This window comes from Melanotaenia boesemani, chromosome 19 (genome assembly GCF_017639745.1).
Source record: "Melanotaenia boesemani isolate fMelBoe1 chromosome 19, fMelBoe1.pri, whole genome shotgun sequence".
In the NCBI taxonomy this organism is placed as follows: domain Eukaryota; kingdom Metazoa; phylum Chordata; class Actinopteri; order Atheriniformes; family Melanotaeniidae; genus Melanotaenia; species Melanotaenia boesemani.
The window spans coordinates 21,168,046-21,187,387 of NC_055700.1; the positions used below are offsets into that span (position 1 = coordinate 21,168,046).

Below are 19,342 nucleotides of genomic sequence, written 5' to 3' on the forward strand. Positions count from 1 at the left end.
ACACATTCCCTAACACACTGCTCCTCTCTCCCTCTTTCACTCCTCCACATTCACATTTACTCTCAACTGCTTTAACATCCACAAGCTGGGGCTCTACATTTCAAATTACAAAAAGGTAAACACATGAAGGTTTTGTAGATTCATATCTATAATTTTTTTTAACACTTGTTTTTCTGATTATCTTCAGTATTTCCCACTTTGGTTTTTGTTTTTTTTTATTTTTATGATCCTGGATGTGTCTGTTTGCTGCAAGTAGGGATCTGAGAGCTGGCTGACAAGTTGTCCACTTCAAGAGAAGAGTTTTACCTATTTGGCATCTTATTCTGGAAACCTAAAAGAGCAGAAGTAAAGATGTCTCTACCATTATCATTGCTGATATGTCTGTCAGCTGTCCAGCTGTGTATGGGAGATCAGCCGGTGGAGGAAGTCATTGTAACCAGTAAGTAGTGATACGGATGTAAAATGTGTTTAGCAAGTATTGTTTAAACATTTGCAGAGTGTTGTTAGAAGGGGAAGCTGAAGCAGAGAAGGTCTGGATCTTTGGTGTACAGTAATGTGCAAAAACACCAGTAATGCTGAATAATCTGAATTGTTATTGGTTCATATGCATATTCTCACGAATGAGTGCATTTTCAGGGACAGAAATGTTAAAGGTATCTTCAATATTTTAAGTCTTAACTCCTTAAAACACTCTTAAATGTTGAGAGTTTCAATTTTTTCTATATTTCCTTTTGCTTGTTGCTTCTAAATTTAGCAACAAGATCTTTTTTTTTTTTTTTAATTTTGTTGGGAGCTTGGAAATGTCCTGGAAACACTTCATTATGGTTGCATAAGCAAAATGAAGTTAAACAGGGCATCCAGGAAGGGAAGGGCAGAGTACATACTGTAGAGTGAAAAGACAAACAAGCTTTTCAGCGTCGACTGCAGCATAGATGAGTGTCAGAATCATGACTAACAATCTGGAAACCAGTCAGGCAAAACAACTGCACCTCGGCTAATCTGACGTTTTAAGCAATCATTTTAATGTAATTTATTATTTTATTGTCTTTCCCCACACTGAAATTTTATTTCTTGCATTTTATCTGTTTTATTTCCTTTATTATTGCTTTCTGCACCCTGCTGAAATGTTTTATGTAAAGCACTTTGAATTGTCTTGTACATGAAATGTGCTATACAAATAAATTTGCCTTGCCTTGCCTAATGACATCAGATAAATAAAAACACTAGTGTTGCAGTTTACAGTGATGCTGTTACACTTAAGAAAGACTTAAATGCAATGTAAATAGACTAACAACATCATTGATGACTAATCAAGAACTGATAAGGAAGTCAGCTAAATACAAAGAATGAGGAAAAGATGTAGAAAGAAACGCTATAAATTCCTCATTATTTTGTGATGAACTGGTGAGGGACATTAATATCTTTCCTGACAGAGTGTGCCTTTCTGACTAGACTAAGAAACATTAGCGTGTTTTTGTACTTAGTCTGTAGATGGTGACTGTTCACCGCAGTGTGGTTGGATACTGTGAGTCATAATATTTGGCCTGGCCACAGGACAGATGAATTCATCACTAATAAAGTGCTATTTATACTGGAAGAGCAGAGGTTTATTTCATGGTTAAAAGAAACATATGACATCAAGAACATTTAGAATGTGGGTTTGACAGGCTAAAGAAGGCAGGAAAATACACCTCATCAACTGGATTAACACTGCAGAGTTTCTTTCCTGGTGTTTTTATCATTATAATCTTATATAACGATCCTTAATCTTATTTAGCTATAATCTCATGCAAGTCGAGAACGCCAGTCTTGTAGGAGGGAGAGGTAACTGAATTTCCTAATTGGGATTATTAAAGCAATATATTTACTAGTATAACGCCAAAGAAAAAGTAATGTTACACCAAATCCAAAGTGCACCTTACTGTTAAACCACAGTACATCATTATTATTATTTTTTTTTTTTTTGCTTTTGCCTAGTTCTCACAGTCTTTAAACATTTTAAGTAGAATTTTATGAGTCAGTGATGGGAGGTCCGGCTCTTTTCAAAGATTTAGTTCTTTAGGCTCAGCTCCCTTAGAAGAGCCACCTATTTAAGGTCATCTTGGCAGTTATGGATTGGCACACACACACACACACACACACACAAACACATACACACAAAACAAAGAAGAAGGAAATGCTACACTGTTTCTATTATTTAACATTTTAATCAAACCTTTAAATGAACAACTGAACATAAAATAACAGCAAACAAATTAAATATATATTTAGATTTTCACATCATCTCCTTATGTTTCCCCAACGCTAAAGACCACTCCAGTCCCCACCACCCCTTCCTTCTTTCACATAATTATATGATTCTAGTCTGTCCTTGCATGTGATTGGTTGGATGGTGTGCTTATAAAGTCCTGCCTTTGCCTGCCTGGATTCTCAGCAGAGCTGAGCAGGAGTAGCTGATGATTTGGCTCTTTTCATTCTCTGCAAAGAATCCGCCAGCTTATTTGCAAATGACTCATCACAAATCTTATAAGCCTGAAATTATAATGTCTACATCAATTATCCACATGAGAGGGCTCACAACAAGACTGGCACTGTGGTACTTGAGCTTAATGCTAACAGCAGCATACTAGCATATGCCTGCTAATGAACAAAGCTAGTGTTTGGGTTCCAAAGTCTGTTCCGTATCTGATATCGTTCAAAACCATAACCTTTTATGTTAAATCAGTTGGGTTTATCCTTTTTGGATCAATACGTGCAGTCCAGTATTTTTGCTACTTTGAAGTTCGGACCAATCAATGGTGTTCCTCAGTGTTCTAAAACTACTACTTTATGACACACAAAGTGCAGGACAAGAGCTGGGGCAGGCCTTTATATGTGTTTTTTGTTTCCTTAGGAAACATTGGCCTGATGCATAGTGGATAAATTGACAAGGAGGCAAATTTAGTTTTTGGGGTGTAAGACCAGTGTTATCTAGTGTTCGGTGGTCATCTGTGAACTGGAATAAAACCAGAACAGGACTCGAATTAAATTATTGTGTTTGATTCCCTCACAGAAAATGTGCCACTTTTGGGTGGCTGGCAAGACAGTGATCTGGAGTCAGCTGATATTAAGAAGGCAGCTCAACACGCTGTGATGGGGTTTAACACGCGCTCCAGATCTAAGAAGATGTTTAAACTGGTCTCAATCACCAGCGCCAAAACTCAGGTTGGATGCAACTTTCAAATGAATTAACTCACCTCATCAACATCAAGTTTTCCCATCATGATGCCACATCTAACCACTGTGTCCTTATGGTACTTTATTCAGGTGACTAACATGATTAACTTTAAGATTGATGCAGTCCTGGGAAAAACCAAGTGTCTCAAGTCTGAAAATCAGTCCTTGAACAGCTGCAGTCTTGAAGAAAAGGTAAATCTGTTATGTGTGTGTATTTGGAGGTTTCTGTCTGTAGTTTGGTTAAATTTTGATGTTTCTATCAAAAAAAAAAAAAAAAAAAATTAGCTCAGCTAGTTACACTTAGAAAACGCCCAACTAATTACTTGATTAATGATATGACATTTAAAAAATATATACAAATATATTGATACATATAAAAGTGCTTAATCCACCTGATGCAAAACATTAGAGTCTACAATAAGAAAGATCATCTCACATGTAAGAAATGGAGAGTGTACACGATTAGATACTCAACTATAAACATGAACAGAATTTAGATAGTAAATAACACAAATCTGTTGGAAAAGTTTCAAAGTTTCTAATAATAGTTACTAGTGTTTTTTTCTTTTACAGGAGCTGCAGTGCCACTTTGACGTGACTTTCAACCCCCGCAACGACAAACATAAACTGCAGAGTCACAAGTGCAAGAAACCTGTGAAGGTTTAACTTTTTTAGAGCTTAAACCTTTTTATATCTTTACAGCTTAAATTTTTTATAATACATGTAAGAAGTGCCTGATTTTACAGTAAACAGTAGATGGGCTTTAATGGAAAATAATCCAATAAAAATGGGCAGCAGTGACTCAGCAGAGATGATGGCTTGTTTTTGTTTCTTTCCCTCCATCCTAACGTGGAAATAATTGTTTTTTTGTGGCTTGTATCTTTCAATCGAAATGGAAAAAAATACTTGATTTTAATTCCCGTTAAAAAATCTTTGAAGCTTGCTGTCTTTTTTTAAGTCCCTCTGCTCCCTTAAAAGTTTTACTTATTCTTGTTTTGAGATCAGATGCATTATGTAACTTCCAGAGACAAAAAGAAAGTGGGCAACACAGCAATAATGTCTTCACTTGATTTGCTCTGAGTGGTTATGAAATTAAGTAAATGTATTATTTTCACAAAGCTGTCTGCATCACAAACAGCCAACATAAATTCTTGATCTTGGTTTAAACTAACAATTTAGCCTCAATTTTGGTAAAAAAAAAATTAGAGCGGTTTTGTGGTCCTGACTTGATCCTGTTGTCGGTACTTTGCTGCTGTAATATTGTCACTCATGGTGTAAGATCTGCAACAAAGTCCAGACTCCCGTTAGAAGTAGGGCATTAAAGAAAGTTTGTATCTTGTGCTAAGCCAGAATACAACTCATGAAACACATTTGCATCACATATTTCTTTGAAAATAGAAGACAGACAAAATATCTGAGAAATAAAATTGCTCTTTTGTCAAAGCAGATGATGGGAAAGTTTTCTTTTTACTCAGAATTTCTGCTTTATATCTTTTCTGTCTGTATGATGAAATGGTTTAAGCATCACATATTTAGGAATTATCTTTTTTTTATTTTTGTTTTGCAAATCACTGGAGAAGCAGATAACAGGGTTTGAATAATTGATATTATGGACTCAAAGATGTTTTAATGGTGACTTTTACAGGAGCAAACAAAACAAGTGTCAAACATAAAGGTAAAAAAACCTTTATAGTGTAAGAAAACTTTAAACTAAATAGAACATCTACATTAAAAAGGCCAATCTTACCAATATTAACATATCAATATAACATAGCAGACTCCTTACTTTTACCTTTGCTTTAATATGTTACTAAGACTGTAGCAAGGTTATAATAACTTAAAGGCATATTTCATTTTTTATGTATATGAAAATAAAACAGTGTGTTTTAGGTATATAGTTAATATTGACTATGCTTTTTTCCCAAAGTTATATAGGTGTTACTAACTAAATATCACAGTATGTCAAGTATATAAAAAACTAAAAAGTTACAATCACTCAGATCAACATAGCTGAACTCATCTCCCTGGCCTCCTGTTATCTCACCCAGGACAAAGACAACTCTTTCATATCGATATCGTGTCATGCCATATTGTTGCATCTGTCATGTGGCAGCTGCAAACTAAAACTCCCTCTCTGCTGCAGGAGGACCACTCCTCCCATTAGCATCAGCAAAGTGTTGGTGACAGCTGTGAGGTTTACCGTCTTCAGCAGAGCCCACTGGGATGAGTCACTTTTCTACTCATAAACTCATATTTGAGGATCTAACTCCACAGCAGATGGAGGTCCAGCAAGAAAACGCAGCGGTGGGCATGTCCTGAGTCAAAGGAGTAAGAGGGGCCAGAATTTTAAGGGGGCCCCTTCACCAGCTGTAAACATCAAGTCTTATTTTCATTCAATAAAAAAATTAGATTTTAGGAATTAGAAGTTTTGCCAACTGCTTTACAATACTTAGTACACTTAAATAGGCCATTAAGTGATCCATATTTCAGTCAATTTCTGTGTTCCCTCAATCATTCAGTCCATTAATCATAGCTGAAGATGGAAATTTTAAACACAAATACATAAAAATATGTAAATGCCAGTGTTTCTTCTTCATGTTTTTAACAAATCAACCACAAGATGGAGCCAAATTTATCCCCATCCTCTGTTCCAGCAGGAACAAAAGATGACAGAATAAAGGACCTGAAAATAAATCCCAAACTTGAAAATACATAAATTGGAATAAAATCAGATATAATGGGTTATAAATCAAACTGTATTATATTAAACTCCACTGATGAACTAACATCGTCAACAAATAGATTAGTGGGACATGGCTATTTATTAACATTGGTCTCATCTGATCATTAATCCCCCTGGGATTAATAAAATATTTGTATTTAATTTAAATATATTTTCATCAAAATATCTATATATCTATATGTGATCCTTTGTGCACACATATCACTCTGTGTACACACACTACACACTCACACATATAGAGTGTCCCAAAACCCCCTTGTTGAGAGCACAGACTGGCATCTGATCAGATGCCTCTTCCCAAAAGAGATCCTGTTAGATTTATGCTGGGATTTGGGGGGAGTGTTGTAGAGAGATACTAACCACACAAAAGCAAATCTAGTGCATATGCACTTGGGTTTTTGGCTGCTAACATGAGCTGGGAGAGAGATTGAGTATTTCCCCACCATCACTGAGCTGGATTATTTTATCCATGTTGGATGCCATCATTTCCCTGGATCCAAAACACACTGGGAAAAATTAACACCAAGCTGACATCAAACAGGAAAAAGCTGCATCTGCAGGAAATGTGTGTGTCCAAATCCATAAGTTCTGTTGACTCCGTCCTCCTCTGGTTACAGATAAGTATCATCTGTGGGACACGTGTTTGGAACAAAGTTTGATATCAAACCATTTCCATTCTTTTAAAATTTCTGCTCTTCTTTGACCCTAAAGCATTAAGCATTAGATCTCTCAGCCACAGTCTGAGACAATTTTCTCCTAAGTTTGTACAATTTTTTCTACTTATGTCTCCTTAACTCATGATGTTTTCCTGGAAGGAAAATTATTAGGAACACTCATTAGGAGGTAATTGTTTTAACTACATGACCATACCTTAGGTTTGCTCGGTCGCTTTGCACCAGCTAACAAATTGTTTTCAGTGATGCTTTCAAAGCTGCAGGAAAAATGCATATTGTATGTTAGAAGTGGTATTTACTTTATTATTAGTGCATTCCCTAAAATCTGTGGAGTCCACTTAGGAAAACGTTATTTCCATTTCCATGAAACTGGATTCTTTGGGCATCTTGGCAGAATTAATATGGAAGCTATTTTCCTCAATAAAGCAACCAGACGCTATTTATTCTCAATACTGTTATAGAAAAAGCTGAGTCATTGCTTGGTAGTACAAAGCTGTCTGGGAAAGAAATTGTAAAAAATTTTACATTAGCATCTAAACAGCAAAGATAGTTTTACAGCAAAGCTAATTTTACCCTCCACCATTATTTCACTGCTGTGCTGTTGTTTTCCATTTGTAAGTTGTTTCCTGGGCCTCCCTTAAACACACGAGCCTTATTATTGGTCTTAAACATATTTTTCAAACATTTAGTCCAACATTTGACATGTGCCTGCACAGACTGGCTTGCTAAATGTCTGAGATGAATAAGAAAAGCGCAACAATAACAGAAAGAACCGGGAAGAGCAAACATGGCAACCATAAAAAGAAATTCTCTTTATTTCATCATTTATTTTTCCTACTAAAGTTAATTTCTGACTATTTAAATAATTAAATAGGTAGCCATGTTGGTAGTCACTTTTTTCTTTTCTTTCTTTTCTTTTCTTTTTTTTCTTTTCTTTTCTTTTCTTTTCTTTTTTTTCTTTTCTTTTCTTTTACACAACATTTTAATTGTACGTGAAGACAATAACAATTAACACACAATTTGTGAACACAGAAGCCATCATGTTGGTCCCTATTTTTATTTTAGCAATAGCATCTTACAACTACATTGTGGACTTATTTTACAGTTTCAGAAAATTCAAAGATTGATACTAGCTAAACTTTTTATGTAGAAAATGAAAGAGCATGACATGAATGTGGCCTCTTGTTTAAAATATTAGACATAAAATATTAAAGTTCCCCAATGACCCTCTTATCCTAACAGAGGGGCTGTCAGTAACCGGGTCCAGCAGCTATCAGACACTGGTCTCAATGTGAGAGGACGTCTTACAGTTCAGCATTTGGGACAGGAGTCTGTGCTGGTGGTGGTACCTGGCACATATAGAAAAATATACACAAGCAGACACATCATCAGTAAGCAGCAAAACAACTCGACTTTGAATGAATCTTGGTGCTATAATATCTGAAGCTTTTTTTTTAAGACTCTACAGAGATTAAGAAAGAGAGGAATAACATTGTGTACTAACTTGCTGATGACTCCTTGTATCTCCCTATTCTCTTCCTCTCTGAGCTTCAGTAGAACCTGCTCCAGGATGGGCAGCTCCAAGTTCAGATACTGAGCAACCTGAGGAGTGGAGGGAAAGAAAATTCAGCTAGTAACAAAACAAACATGAGGAACTTCACATACTAAAAGCTAGAGATGTTGAAAGAGGAGATGTTAGAGGAGATGAGTCTTCAAAAGATAGTTGAAACACAAATGAGTACAGTCTTGACTAGAACTATTCTGTATATAAGAATGAGCATAAAGCTGTACTACTGAGGTTATACATGTGGGTGCAGATCCAGCATCACAGGCTTCACTGTGGGTTTCTTGTGAAGTTCTATGAGTCTTGGAGCAATATGTGTGCTTTTTGGTTGATCATATAATAGATACCACTCTGGATTATATTTAGAAGTTTTGCTGTACATTCTGGAAGACCTGCTAGAGGAGGACTGCAGTAGTTGTGGTGAAAGATGAACATTGTCTGTGCCCTGACATGGAGGTAATACAGTCAATATGAGTCAGAGTCAATATAAAAGAATTGTTTAAAGCAACTAGTGAAAAGATGTGCACAAACTGGTTAGATTTAGTCACATTTTAATCAATTTTGATATTTATTATGCATAATACTCATACTAAAACAGGAAAAAAAAACCTTTATTAATCCCCTGAGGAAAAATAATCAACTTGTTTTTTTTATTTTTTTATTTTCTTTTAGAGCTAATTAATTGCACTTGAAGAACCCTCTCACTAAAATCATTTTATTGTTTTCAGACAGTTTTGTGAGGGTGTGAGGAAATGCCTATTATGTTATTATGCATTTTTTTCAGCATTGTTCTCTGGAAAATCTCCAGGAGCTCCAGCACAAGTTTTCCTTTAACCATGAAATGTCCAAGTTGAAAAGCACTGAAGGACCTCCTACTTTTAACTTTATCCTATAACTTTATCATCTCGATCTGCTCGTTCAGTCTTAAATAGTGTAAAAATCAGCGGTGTCCAGCTCCGGTCCTCAAAGGCTGAAATCCTGCAAGTTTTAAAAGTTTCTTCGCTCCAACACAGCTGATCCAAATTAAATGGCTCTCTAATAGCTTGTTGTCAAGTTTTGGCCACACTTGTTGAATTTTCTCCACATTTGTCTTTGTTTTGATCCTGCCCTGTATCTTCTACATATCCTCTCTAACTTATGGGTGATTTGGTGTGTGATTTCGCTCATTAATTTAATTTTGGAGATCTTAATCAATTGATCCTGCTGATACAAAGCTTGTTCGTTGCCATATATTCTCATCATCACAGATCTTGAAAGGAGTCCAATGTATGAAGAGAAACCATTTGAGCAGCACAGCCTTCACAACCAGCTTGAAAACTTTTTTTTTTTTTTCTTTCAAAAATAGCTCAATAGTTGACAGTTGCATTTAAAAAAAACCTTATTAAATAAAGGAAAGAATAGTAATATATAATCTCTCATTACAGGTTAAATACAAGTAAAGTTTCTTCATATTTTGATATGAGCTTTTAGAAATGTTTTATGAATATTTGCAATATCATTTGGGCAAGAAAATGTGCCTGACTGTGTCCTGGAGGGTCTGAAGTCCGTGCCTCACAAATACTAATATTCTGATATTAAATAGTTTAGTCATTAGAATAAAATAGATTAATTTGAAACAGGGAGACTGAAACACAAAGTTGGGTCGAGTTATGTCAGTACAGGGTCAGAGTGTAAGGTGAACAAACTCACATCTTTACTGACTTCTTCTTCATGCATGTCCATCAAAAACATCTTCATGATGTCATCAGAGGGCCCCTGCAGTATACGCTCCCACAGAGGCTTGTCTCTCTCAGTCAGCTTCTTCTTTTCTGCACAAAAGGCATATACGCTGCATTTCCTTTCTCATGTTAAATGGTTACATTTTCTGTAGATCAGATCAACTCTACCTCCACTTTGGTGGACACAGTACAATGCAAATTCCTGGGGATCATTCTCTATCTGTTGGAGAAACAGTGAAAATGTGCAAACATGTATTTAAAATTCTTAATTCTGGTGATCAAATAAAGATGTTTTTTTTCTTCAAACTTTATATGTTTGAGCTGTTGGAATTTTTTTAAGCAATAGTTATACATTGACATTATGTATGTTTTGCAAAAACTTCCCCTGGGTGCACATTCAGTATTTTACTGATCTTAAAAATAATTGGCAAGCTGTTTATTTGCTCTAATTTTAACACATTTATCTATTTGCTCCCGAATAAAAACTGAACTCACTTTAAACTTGTTTAGTAACTGTTCAATGACTTGGTTTGTGTTCATCTTGCTGGAGATGCGAACTTTAGTTGGAGTACCAAAGGATGGCGTGAAGATAGAGGTCTGCAGAATAAAATTAAATGAAAGAATACATGAAGTGAATGAATAGAAAACAACTTAAAGGTTTATATATAAAAAGGAAGAAGAGCTAAAAGAATCAAAAAAGGAGGAAGTCACAAAAAATAAATCATGGTGCATGGTGAAGAGGGAATATACCTTATAGTTGTAAAAGTGCCCATTAATAGAAAACCGATGCTGTCTTTCTCTCTCTCTTTGTGATTCTGACTTTCCTCGGCCTCTTCTCCTCTTAACCAATGAGGCGTCGCTCATACAACGAAACAGGTTGGACTCCTCCTCTAGTTCTGGGTTCTTCTGCCTCACAGGGCGCAGAGTAGCGGTCTCATAAACAGCTGGGCCTTTGGATTGTGCAGACATGTACAAAAAGATTGCTTTATAAACAACATATCGAAGGAGAAATAGAAATATCTACAAAACTAGATAGACTTAAACAAGATCATACATTAACATAGAAACTAGCTATGAATCTTTTAAAATCACAATCATTCATATGCAGCATACGTTTTCTTCTATGCGACAAAAACTTAAATAGGTCATTTGTTTATTTGTTTAAATCTTTAACACATTTTAACAACACATTGTTCAAGGTCTTGACTGACCATAAAGAAATCTTGGAATTGATGCCAGCAACACAATCAAAACAGAAAAGAAAGAAAAAGGGGAAAAACTTAAGTTAAGAAAACAAAGAAAAGAAATGACAAACAAGCAAAAAGACAAACAACCAACAATGAAGAAAAACATGAAAATATACATAAAAAAGGGGGGACTTAGGAGTTTTCTGGGAGCTCATCTCAGATGGATAAAAAGACAGTAGACATGTGCCCTGCGATCAGATTAATCTGCACTTTATTTGATTTGGAAAAAAACAACCAAACAATTATGTTGAGCTTTTCAAAACCAAAATAGAAAATGTTATCATTGAAAGATGCAAAACCCGGCTTCTATGATTGCATGGAGGCGTATCAGTCACTATGGCATGGTTAACTTGTATATGTGTGAGGGTGCCGTTGATGCAAAAGCCTATATTGGAATTTTAGAGTTCTTTCAGCAGGAGCATGACAGAACTTGTATGATTTATGACATGATCTGAACACACTATTAAAATAGTAACTCTGGATGTGTCTTATTGAAACTGTATGGTGCAGATGCATCATAGAGAAACAACTGGACAATATTAACCGTGGACTGCTGAGCAATTGAAATCTCATAATCAGCAGGATTAAACTCACATTCTTTTAGCAAAACTCCAACAAATAGCACAATTAGTTCCCCCAAAATAAACAAATGCAGTTAAAAGAACACGTAATGTAACATAACAATTAACATCTCTCAGTTTCAACTAATTTTTAAGAGTATTGCTGGCATCATATTAATGATTTGTTGCAATTTAATAAAAATAAAGTTATTTTACAGCACTGCTGGGTAGATATGTTGTTAAGAAAGGTAATTGTTATCAACCTGGTAAAGGATCTTTGATCACTGTTTCATGTGCTGCATCTGTCTCAGCCACCTCGTCTATCTGGTGAAGATCATTGTATTCTCCCCATCGTGACATACTACTGCAAAAACACACAGGAAGTGACAGTGATATTCTCGGAAACATAAAGGACTTTTACTTTTGACATGTGAAAATTCTTTATGATATACAGCACCAGGTCCAAATACACATTACTTGTAAATTTCAATATTGGTAACGTTTCTCAAAATCTGACATGAACCTCTTGCTCCCCAATGGGCTGACTGGACTGGTGGGATCAGATGAGATCAGAGGAGCGAAGGGAAGCATTTGCTTGTCATCCTGTATTTTGAGCCTGATGGGTCCCCGTACACCCCAAGAGATATTGAGAAAGCCCTCAACTATCACCTCTCCATCAGCCGCCTGTTAGAGACACATCCACAGACACCTGTATGGTGTGTAATTGCTGTCATACGTACATGTCATTTGCATCACATTGTTAGAACTATGCCTATCAACAGCTGTAAACTAGCAACAATGAAAATTATTAAATAGATATAATATGAAATAATGTTGTTTACCCGTACCTGAGAATAAGTGAGGTGCAGTTGAGTTTGGTCCTTCAGGAACCAGTTGTAGGTGTTCAGCAGTGACAGAAACTCTGCTCTGAAATGAAGAGCTGCATAAAACAGGTTGCAAAGCAAAGGACGGCGCAACGTAGCAAAACTTAGTCCAGATATTGTTGCGAAGAGGGGGAGCATGCTGCACTCAGGAAGAGACTGACCCAGACAGGGAGGTAGACTAGAAATAGAGCAAATGCATGCTGCGAAAAAAACTAAAAATTGCATAAACGGCAGATGTTTATCTAGGGATTCTTAAGATCTCCCAACTCCAAATTTGAAGAGGATATTAAGTGTGCAGATGTGATAGAAGTGAATGAAGTTTTAATAGTTGCAGTAAGCTCTCTGTGGAAAATTTTAACATTAGACATCTCACAATGATAGTCCCACTTATGGAAAAATACATATTTCATGTATAAATTGCCCATGTAGAAGATAAATTGTAAAGTAATTTAAATCAAACCAATAAACAACAACAACCAGTTTTCTGTCATCACGCTCAAACATGAAAAAAATGCTGTCCAATCAACTAAAAATACAAAAATACAAATTTAGTTAACAAATTCTAACCTCCTGACATCTTTTTAAACTTTAAATAATAAAAATAATAAAAGGAAATATAATGAAAAACATGCAAGAGGTATGTGGTTTTCTGACTTTTTTTTTCTTTTCTTTTTTTCTTTATTTTTTTTTACAAATTTTGGAAATGTTGTTTTCATACACATTTTTGTAAGCTGTGGGACAATTTATGGACCAAATTCTATTTTAGCAAAATAGTAATGAAAACACTTAGTGTGCTTTTGCATCCTGAATAATCCTTCCATTAAATTTCTGCATATGCTTAATCCCTTTTAGGATTGTAGAGAAGCTGGAGCCGATCCCAGTTTCCACCAGGTGAGAGGCAGGGTACACCTTGGACACATGGCCAGTCTATCACAGAAACAGCAGTTATTCCAACATGTGTGTTTCTGCACTATAGGGAAAGCCAAAGTACCCAGAGGGAAGATCACATCCAAACTCCATGCCAAGAGCCTCCAATCTGAGCTTCAGACCCAGAAAATTCTCTCTAAGACAGTCAAGATTAAGCAGCATTAGCAGTAAATCACCTGGACAGTGTCCTCCCGTCTCCTGCTTGGATCACTGGGAGCAGATCTACTTCATTCATCTCTGTTCAGCCACTGCAGAAAGAAAGGCAAACAAACAAACATCTGTAACTGCATGTGGCCACATAGTGACAGCAGGCTGAGATGAAATGCAGCCAGAGGACGAACACAAGAGGTTGCTGACTTGTTGAATTTAGCGTGCATGTCCCTCGTGTGCATTCTACTAAATATAGATTCTTGACAGGCCTTTTGTTGACCTCAAGTAACAAATGCTGCAGAAAATGAATTAAACTGCCCTTGTTCTACCAACCCAGTGTCACACGTTCCTAAAATAAGCAGAAAAGTAAAATCTTACCTTCTCTAACATAGTAAATTAGAGCTCTTTTCTCGATTCAGTCTCGTCTCTGTGTCTTTCTTCTTTCTGTGCTTAAAATATCTCTTTCCAGCCTCTCTGTCTCTCTGAAGTTTTTGTGTTATATTTATCCCTCTCTCTCTCTCTCTTTATAGCTATGGCTACACTCTTTCACTTTCTTTTTTTTGTCCTTGTCTCTAAGAGATTTAATAACAGTACTCCACCCAGTAACCAGTGATGACAGCATAGACTCAACCATTTGTTTATTCTTTGGTCAGATACGTTGACTTTGAACCGACAGCTGGAGTGTCTATGCTGCTTCTCTCTCTCTTTTCTTTCTTTTTTCTTGATTCACTCTGAATGTAGCAGTCCATTTGATTGGATTTTTTTTTTCATGTTTTCCAAACGCTCTCTGCCCAAACCTGTTTTCTAGGGTGAAAAATGTCAGGTATTCAGCACTTGTTATCCTTGTGGCCAAACCACACCCCTGTTCTACTGACACTTCATTCCTGCACAGACAAATGAAACAACAGTACCTCAAAAAAGGTACACCATGCTGCTATCAGTACAATCTTTATAAGAAAATGTAGGGATTTCATGTATTTAACTTGATTTTTTAAGTAAACTTGTGCATGAAATGGTGCACAATATGCAAAGGCCTAATACAATCAATAGTCACCCTGTAAATTTAAATATTTTTTCAATCAACACTTAAACTGATTAACAGAGGAAAAAGATCTCTACTGACTGTAGATTTTTCCTCACACTGGACACCAAAGATGTCAATAAGGAGCATTCTTAGCCACCTTGGCCACCTCAATTATACAGCTGGCTGCCTCATAGTTCCTTAAAAAAACACAGCAATGTGCAGTGTAGCGCGCATTGATTTTATTTACCTGCAAGAGACAATACAAAGTCAAACAAAAGAACCAAATAAAAACAACACACATCAGGGGAACCTGTCTAAGTTACAAACAAACAAACAAACAAACAACAAAAAAAAACAAAACAAATCATGTCATCTTCCTGTGACTGATGTTGCAGTCTACAGTAATTTACTGTTTTGCAAATTAAGGCCATTTTGTCTCTCAAAAGGGGAATTTCTGCATGAAAATTTAGATTAGATTTTTTTAGACCAAATTTCTTTACAGAAAAATAAGCAACAAAAACAATGAATTAAAAATGAGTAAATTTCAGAATACGATAATCAAACAAATGAAATAGGGACAAAACAACAAAAGCTAAATTAAGTAATGCTGAGAACTGCAGCAAATTGATGAGAAGTTACACTGTGGTGCACATGAACATAAACATTCATCAATTTACCACAGACATAAGTAAACAGGATCATTTTAATACGGAGGTGACAGACTGCAGGATTTTAAAAGTCATTTGATACTGAACTGTGAGCCAGTAAAGGAGCTCCAATAATCAAATTATATGTTTAAATTATGTGTTCAAGACACGCAAAGCAACAGAATGTATGTGTGATTGCAAATATAAAGAATATATTTCTGTACACCTTTGTAATCACAGACATTTAGTTTAATGACTGACTACAATACTTAATTTTGTAATTTAATAACATTTCTTTATAAGTAACCAGCAGCTTCCCAGCGCAGATATTGCGATTTCATTTTTATGTGTTATATTAGATTTCCTGAACAGAAAAAAGGAACAAAACCTGAAATGGTCATGTTATGAACTGTGGCTTTAGCTTTGTTTTTGGTTTATTATTGATTTATTTCCTGTCTTATTTCCTCAGTCTAACACTTCTGTGTTTAGTTTCTGCCGTTCCGTCACACCTGGTGTCCTGTTGCTAATTGCCACACCTACTTCTCATTAATCCCTCAGTAAAAAACGTAACCCTTGCAAGTTGCCTCTTCTGTACCGGTTTTCCTTTGTCAGTCAGCAAGTCAGTCATGTGACTAATATCATATTTCACTGTATATTCTAGCTACAGTTTAGTAGAAACTGAAGGGGTGTCCGTAGTCAGACCTTGAAGGCTGCTGTCCTGCAGCTTTCCCTATTCCAACCCACCTAACTCAAGTTAAAAGGACAGCCTATGAAGCATTGCACAATGACTTAATAATTTGAGTCAGGTGTATTGGAGTAGGGAAACATCAAAAACCTGCAGGATTGGGGTCCTTGGGGACCAGAGCTGGACACCCCTGCTTCATGTTTACACCTGTGGGAAAGAGAAGTTTTGCACAGAAGTTTTTCACCCGCCCACAGAGATCTGGAAGCAGTCAGTCAGGTGAAGAACTTTCTCAAACATTCTCAATGTTTAAATATTGATATGGTCACTTGTAAATCCTATCAGTGCACAATGACTCCCAGGAGTACATGCCTCTGTGTGAACATGTAGGGTATGGCATTGTAGACTGAAGTAAATAAAGAAAAGTTGGATAAAACACAGGAGCGGTAAGATGGATTACTGTGTTTGAACTATTTTAGCTGTTTTACTCAACACACTACTGTGTCTTTCAAGCCCCAACAAGCTTTGGGGTCCACTGTGAGGCCAGGTTGTTAAAGCTGTGTTTGTTCACATTATTCCAAGTGTCAAACCAAACCAAAGGCATCCTCATATCACCTGAAGACATATTCTTGGAGTTCTTCTATTTATGCCTCAAGTTTAATATCACACTGACAGCAAAGCTTTCAACCGGACCAGTACTGTTCCGCAAAGAAACTATGTGGCACATACTTGCAGGAATACCTCTGTGAATCACAGTGGAATTACCCAATATGAGCATAGAGGCACTTCTTCAGCAGATTAATCTGAAAACACTCTTCTAATGCTGAAATTTGATTATACATAAGTGGATGTACACTACCGTTCAAAAGTTTGGGGTCACTTTGCCATGGGATTCAATAGGGAATTGACCCCAAACTTTTGAACGGTAGTGTAGCTACCTTGATTTTACTAGTCACTGTGTGAATTGAAGCTTTTACATTTTGAGTTTAACATTGTGCTGATGCCATTTTGGTATATTTGGACCAGGAAGTGACTATATTTAGACAAAAGAGTGGCGGTGAAGAGAAATAATATGTACTTTAAACCTGATTGGACAAAAATATACCCCTGAGACTTAATATCTACCCAAGAATACGATTTCAGAAAGAACCACCAGTGCACTGATCATAAGAATTAAAACTGGTAACATGGGGCTGAATTAGGCCAGGCACACACAAACATCCAGGCAAAGTAGTACAGTATGCATCCAACTTTTTGGACAGGACTGACAGGGGATCCTACTCCTCATATATGGAGTGAAGCTGCTTAGTCAAACAGTATAGCCCTGGTAAAATAAAAATTTTCTTCTTCCACCAACTCAAAGTCCAACCGCCTCTAGTCCAAAATTAGCAATGTTTATGTCTGGTTCTGTGTGTGTGATTTATGCAGCAGTGTACTCCATAACACACGTGGACACCTCTGTTCCTCAACATAGCTGGCAAGCAACAGTTAATTTATGTACAAATATGTATCAAGTCCTATTAGCAACATTAGGACTAGCAGTTGCTTGGCTCCCAATGCCATAAAAACAAAGAGGAGATACTTGTGACGATTAACCAAGGAAGTTCCAGTTTTTCAGTGTGCACATAACATGAAGTAAAAATCTTCAATCTAATGTATAGAAAAATCTGCAGTTATTAAAAGTCCTGTCTTTTTGGCTACACATATTGGTTATGCTTTTTTTTTATTTAAAGTCTGTGGCAAATAGATCATTCTGTATGCTGAAGACAGATATAATTTAAGATGCAGTGTTTAATGAGTCATGGGAAGTTAATTCCATCCTGAAGCTGAAAGTAAATCTTTGTAACTAGCACTTCATCAATTTGGTTTGCAACTTTAGTCCTTATAAAGTTATTATATTCATCAACATGGCATAAAAACCACAAAACTTAATATTCTGTTGTTATATCTTGAAGTGGGAAATAAAACTGTTCTTTAGGTGCATATTCCACAGTGTGAATCAAAACAGGTAAAACCCGTAATACAATAAGTCTATTGACTGGATCAAAAGTACATTTCTTCCTACCTGTCCAGCTTTTCCTCAGTTGTCTAAAACATTAAGCTGGTCCACTCCATGGTCCAGGTTTTTTGTGTGCATGTGTTTGTGTTCAAAGGTCCAGAGTACAGTTCGTGTGGCAGGAGGTGAGTCTGTGTAGCAACGCTGGAGCAGCTAGTTAATTATTGCAGAACACGTTGAGACAATGTTTAAAGGGAGTGGCTTCCTGACAGCAGATATGACTACTTTAAAATGTGATTGTGTGTGTAAAAGTGTGTGTTCACTGAGAGAGAGAGAGAGAGAGAGAGAGAGAGAGAGAGAGAGAGAGAGAGAGAGAGAAAGAGAGAGAGAGAGAGAGAGGCTGTACATGTCTGAGCATTGTTAGTGTGCAGCTGGGCAATGTTTAAGCTGTAATTAGACTGCAAATATGAACAACATGTGGTCCAGAAATGACCTTAGTTTACTCTTTGTTAAAGTCAGAAACTTAATTTATTGTACTTGTTGGTCTTTTTTAACTCTTTTACTAGCATATTTAAATTTAATTTTAATTCAGTTTGATTTGGTTTTTTATTTATATCTATAATCTCCAATTACCTTGGGCCCCTGACCCCCCAAGGTTGCCCTCAAAAACCATATGTGATTGTTAAAATTAAGGCCTTGTCCATACAGAGACGACTTGAGTTTTTTTTTTTTTTTTTTGTTTTGTTTTTTTCTGTTCACATTGAACCGTCATTTTGGGAGCCTGAAAACTTTTGGAACCAAGTCCCCAAGTGAATAAATGGGGTCATCAAAAGTTGAACAATATTGAACAATATTTTATAAGATATACTGTGTCCTTGGTCAAAAAATAAAAAGCTACTAGTTTTCATGTAGTGCGGTCAGTGAGCTGTGGAAGCTATAGTGGATACTTCATGTCCATCCTGGTGAACTTATTTCCTGCAACATTTAATTTATTGAAACATTTCTGAGAAACCCTGCATTGCAGATAATCCGTCCCTATTAAAAGAAAAAAGGTGAGGCTATATGTTGATAGTTACCTTAAAATTGGTTTCATCAAAGAAAAAGACAGGACTCAGCCATAGATGATAATATTTAGTCAATACAAGCATCTATGTACAATGTAATAGTTTATAATTAAACAGCACTCACTGGCACATTTATTAGGTTTGATTGCCTGTTAATACAAATAGCTAATTAACCAATTACATGCCAGCAACTCAGTGCATTTAGACAAGTTGATGTGGCCAAGATGACTTGCTGAAATTCAAAGG

At 36.2% G+C, this 19,342-nt stretch overlaps 2 protein-coding genes across 4 annotated transcripts; one reads left to right on the forward strand and one right to left on the reverse strand.

The window, feature by feature from the left end:
* On the forward strand, positions 1-4,026 carry si:busm1-57f23.1 (uncharacterized protein LOC368621 homolog). Of its 2 annotated transcripts, none has more exons than XM_041969277.1 (5): positions 1-115; positions 257-439; positions 3,053-3,204; positions 3,307-3,408; positions 3,790-4,026. In XM_041969277.1, the coding sequence occupies exons 2-5, from the start codon at positions 352-354 to the stop codon at positions 3,880-3,882; spliced, it is 435 nt and encodes a 144-aa protein (XP_041825211.1). In that variant the 5' UTR covers positions 1-115; positions 257-351; the 3' UTR covers positions 3,883-4,026. The 2 variants fall into 2 exon arrangements, with proteins under 2 accessions (XP_041825211.1, XP_041825212.1); XM_041969278.1 differs by having other exon boundaries at positions 2-115; positions 254-439.
* Positions 4,027-7,674: 3,648 nt separating this feature from the next.
* On the reverse strand, positions 7,675-18,292 carry rassf6 (Ras association domain family member 6). Of its 2 annotated transcripts, none has more exons than XM_041969265.1 (11): positions 18,102-18,292; positions 13,710-13,781; positions 12,571-12,649; positions 12,246-12,406; positions 11,986-12,086; positions 10,666-10,865; positions 10,411-10,512; positions 10,084-10,135; positions 9,887-10,005; positions 8,138-8,235; positions 7,675-7,982 (listed from the first exon to the last, which is right to left on the reverse strand). In XM_041969265.1, exons 2-11 carry the CDS (start codon positions 13,766-13,768, stop codon positions 7,907-7,909), a joined length of 1,047 nt encoding a protein of 348 aa, XP_041825199.1. In that variant the 5' UTR covers positions 13,769-13,781; positions 18,102-18,292; the 3' UTR covers positions 7,675-7,906. The 2 variants fall into 2 exon arrangements, with proteins under 2 accessions (XP_041825199.1, XP_041825200.1); XM_041969266.1 differs by lacking the exon at positions 18,102-18,292 and adding an exon at positions 14,062-14,136.
* Between the last annotated feature and the right edge of the window lie 1,050 nt (positions 18,293-19,342).